At 34.5% G+C, this 3,460-nt stretch overlaps 1 protein-coding gene across 1 annotated transcript; it reads right to left on the bottom strand.

Annotated features, from left to right (window-relative positions):
* Nucleotides 1–261: 261 nt before the first annotated feature.
* LOC104212817 (uncharacterized protein At3g28850-like) lies at nt 262–2,717 on the bottom strand. The gene has a single exon (XM_009762168.2). It carries the CDS (start codon nt 1,768–1,770, stop codon nt 484–486), a length of 1,287 nt encoding a protein of 428 aa, XP_009760470.1. The 5' UTR covers nt 1,771–2,717; the 3' UTR covers nt 262–483.
* Nucleotides 2,718–3,460: the final 743 nt, after the last annotated feature.

Here is a 3,460-nt window from a genome sequence, read left to right as displayed (position 1 = left end):
TTTGAAAATAGAACCCAAGGCATTTAAATTTCTTCGGCCGACGGATGCATATTCAAAGAAGTGGGTACAAGTACACCAGTTCATTTCAATTCGGGTTGTATATATAGTTAAGTTTTAAAAAGAATGTATTACATCTGTATATTAAGTGGAACATTGTTACAAAGAAATAAAATAATCGTATTTTAAACTTACTAATTTAAATTTTAAAATTTCAAATTTGCCTAAATCCAACATATATCTGATATGAATTACATAAATTACTTCACAAACAGGAAAATTTCAAAATTGTATAAGCTTCTGGTTTTACCTAGAAAATGTATTACATTAGACTCTTACACCACAACTCCAGAGCTTGGATTTATGGCTTTTCACGCTCTGACTATATTAGTAGTTCAATCAAAACTCCTCACTGTACACCAAACATCATCTCAAAAAAAAGAGAAACAATTAATCCAAAAGGACCAACAAAGTTTTTAATCAACCTTAATAATCACAACAAATTGGACATCGAATTAGCCCATTTTCATTGCAATCTGGACATCGTTGGAAGCCATATTCATCTTCATCCAATTGGTCATTTTCTTCATCTTCTTCATAATCTGCTTCATAATATATTTTACAGCTCCCCGAGCACGTCTCACATGGTACAAATCTAACATCTCCACAGGCCTCACAGTTACAACCTCCATAGCCACCACCATCCTCGACTTTTTCACAGTTTTCTACAAACTTCTCGAGTTTCCCATCCTCGTTCATTCGCCTTATTTCATCAGCTCCACCAATATATTTTTTCCCTAAAAATATTCTAGGCAATCCACCTCCACTGTATTCATTTCCCAGTAATTCTTTCAGCTCTTCTTTAAACCCTGAATGCATCGATACATCTCTCTCGTCGATTTTCACACCTAGTCCCTTTAAAATCACACGAACGTGACAACAATCCTCGTATGTTTTCCTCACGCCTCTTAGACTCGTGAAATAAACAACTAGTTTATCTTTACAAACCTTGTACTCTGTTACTTCCCCATTTACTTTCTTCACGTCCGTTATGACATCCGTTATCTCCAATGAATCTTCCTTGTCGGCTCCTGACTGCTGGTTTTCACTAATTAATGGTTTAAGGTGAAATGGATTTGCAGGTGGGAGATCTTCTAATGCTTTTCTTAAAGTAGAAATTACTTCAGGATCAAACTCAGAGACGATAGACGTATCGTTTGAATTTGAGTTCGTTTCATCTTCAGTTATTTCCTCCCACAATGGCTTTGGGGATCCTTCAATATGATCTTTTACTCTGGGTGTAGGTAGATCGTACAGAGAAGGAACTGGATTTGGAGAAACATGAAAAGAAAAGCTACGGACATGGTGAGAAAGTTTTAGCGGACTACTATCTTCAAGACCTTCCATTAATTCCCAAGTATTGATAGTTTCTGGCTCGCCAGGTGGAGTTCTAATGGGAGTTTTGGGAATCGCTTTCGGGATTTTCTCATTGATCATTTGAGACCATGTTTTTGCCTCAATTAAACCCATAGCGAACTCTTCTTTGCAACTCTTCATAACTTCATCAGTATCACAATGGCCAAAAGAAGATCGATCGTCTTTGATAGATTGACTCTGGTTCAGTGGATCGAGCTTCAGAGATCCTAACGTGGAGGAAGTGAGCGCCACCAAATGATGGTAGCTGTCGTCGTGCATTGAGTAGCTCCGGCGGACCGGCGAACATGGAGCCCGGCACTTGCGGCATACTTTTGGTTTTGAAGTTGCACAACCCATTATTGAAACTGATTTGTAGAAGGCACAAGAATACTCAGCGCCGAAGAGGTCGGCTAAAGAATAGAATTCAATCAAATGAGTATTTTTATATGGGAAGAAGAGATTAGAAGAACATTCTCAGGTGATTGAGGTGGGTGGTATAATGGGATTGGGTAGAGATTCCAAGATTAAGCAACCAAATCGAGGGATTGAAAAATTTAAGAATTTGAGAATTCGAGGAAAATAGAAATAAATAGCACTGAAATTAAAATTGAAGAGAAGAGAATCACTGCAATCGATGAGAGAGAGAGAGAAAAAAAAAAAAGAGAAAACGGAAGGTTCTGTTCTCCCTGCAAAACAGGGCACGCTGTTTTGGGTAAAATGGAAAGCCTCACAAATAAAATCTTTTGATTTATTTTTCTAACTAAATAAGAAGTTTGGATAAAATCATAATTGATGTGCCGACAAAAAAAGAAAAATCTCAACAATCAGAACCTAAACTTATTAGATCATGCGATAGAAAAACGAAAGTTTCGCAATGATCGGAGGTTGAATAAGATCAGCAAAGGACCCCCAAAAAACCTCCAATTCAGGCGATGCCAAAACTAAAAGAAAGGAAAAAGTTGATAAAAGGGGGTAAGAGAAAAATGGAAGTCAAAAGAAGAGGGCGGAGAAAGACCCTTTCAGCAGTTCCATCACATTTCCTTCTCCTTTCCCCACTCTTTCTATAGAAAGGTTTATGTCTTAATCGAAAAAGCCAGCAAGAGAATGGACAAAATTCTAAAACGACCCCGTCAGTGGCAAGACGAGTGGTAGAAACTGTCAACCTTTTTGTTTTGGAAAAGGGAAACGGTTTGCGTATAACAAGGTTGGTGTTCTTGTTGGAGCAGAAAATGGCTGCTATGAACTATTGAGGAGTGAAAAATAAAGGGGATTGGGGGTTTTTGGCAAATCAAATTGAGGTGAAGAAAGACTATTTGAGCCTTCGAAGGGGGAAATATAACGTAAAAACTTGCTTACATCTGTCTTCTATTTTTCAAACTAATGAAAGCGTATCTCATTTAAATACACTTATGTAATTTTAATTAATGTCAGCTTAGTTTTTTTTTTTATTTCATTAACTATTTTATAATTCTAAATTAGAGTGTCATTAGCATACAGTAATTTAAAACTCCATTCTTTTCCATTTACGTGACTTTATTTCCTTATTAGACCTTGTAAAAATAAATAGAATATTTTTATATTTGAAAGCAATTTAACTTCAAAACTTCTCAATTTTCTTAATATTTTATATCCACACAAATGTTATAGCAAGTTTAAAATCACAAATTTTAAAAAATTTAATAATTATTTATATTTAAGATATTAAGTTTCAAAAATCTAGTTTTTTTGTTTAAGAAATTTAATAGTAACAGTTTGGTTGGATGGTTGTTACATGTTGTAATTTATTGTATTATTACTTTAAATACGATGCTTATTTTGATTGTGACTTAAATTTTATTGTATCATATAATTAAATCAGTCGTTAACGAAATGGTTACCTTGTCTTTTTCTCTCAATCTCACCCTTAATTATTGTTAAATAATTTTATTTTATCATTTAACCTACCTTTTTATATAATAATTTTTCTTTATAATATTGCTTGTTGTATTCTTCATAGTGCTGGTGCATGATATCATAAAACGACTACAAACAACACAATCTATTCAAA

The sequence above is a fragment of the Nicotiana sylvestris genome, chromosome 2 (assembly GCF_000393655.2).
Source record: "Nicotiana sylvestris chromosome 2, ASM39365v2, whole genome shotgun sequence".
Lineage (NCBI taxonomy): Eukaryota > Viridiplantae > Streptophyta > Magnoliopsida > Solanales > Solanaceae > Nicotiana > Nicotiana sylvestris.
Note: the sequence above shows the minus strand (reverse complement) of the source record. Positions and strands in the feature narration are given on the sequence as shown.

Coding starts and splice junctions, on each gene's coding strand:
- LOC104212817 (XM_009762168.2), bottom strand. CDS start 1,770: ATGGGTTGTGCAACTTCAAAACCAAAAGTATGCCGCAAGTGCCGGGCT.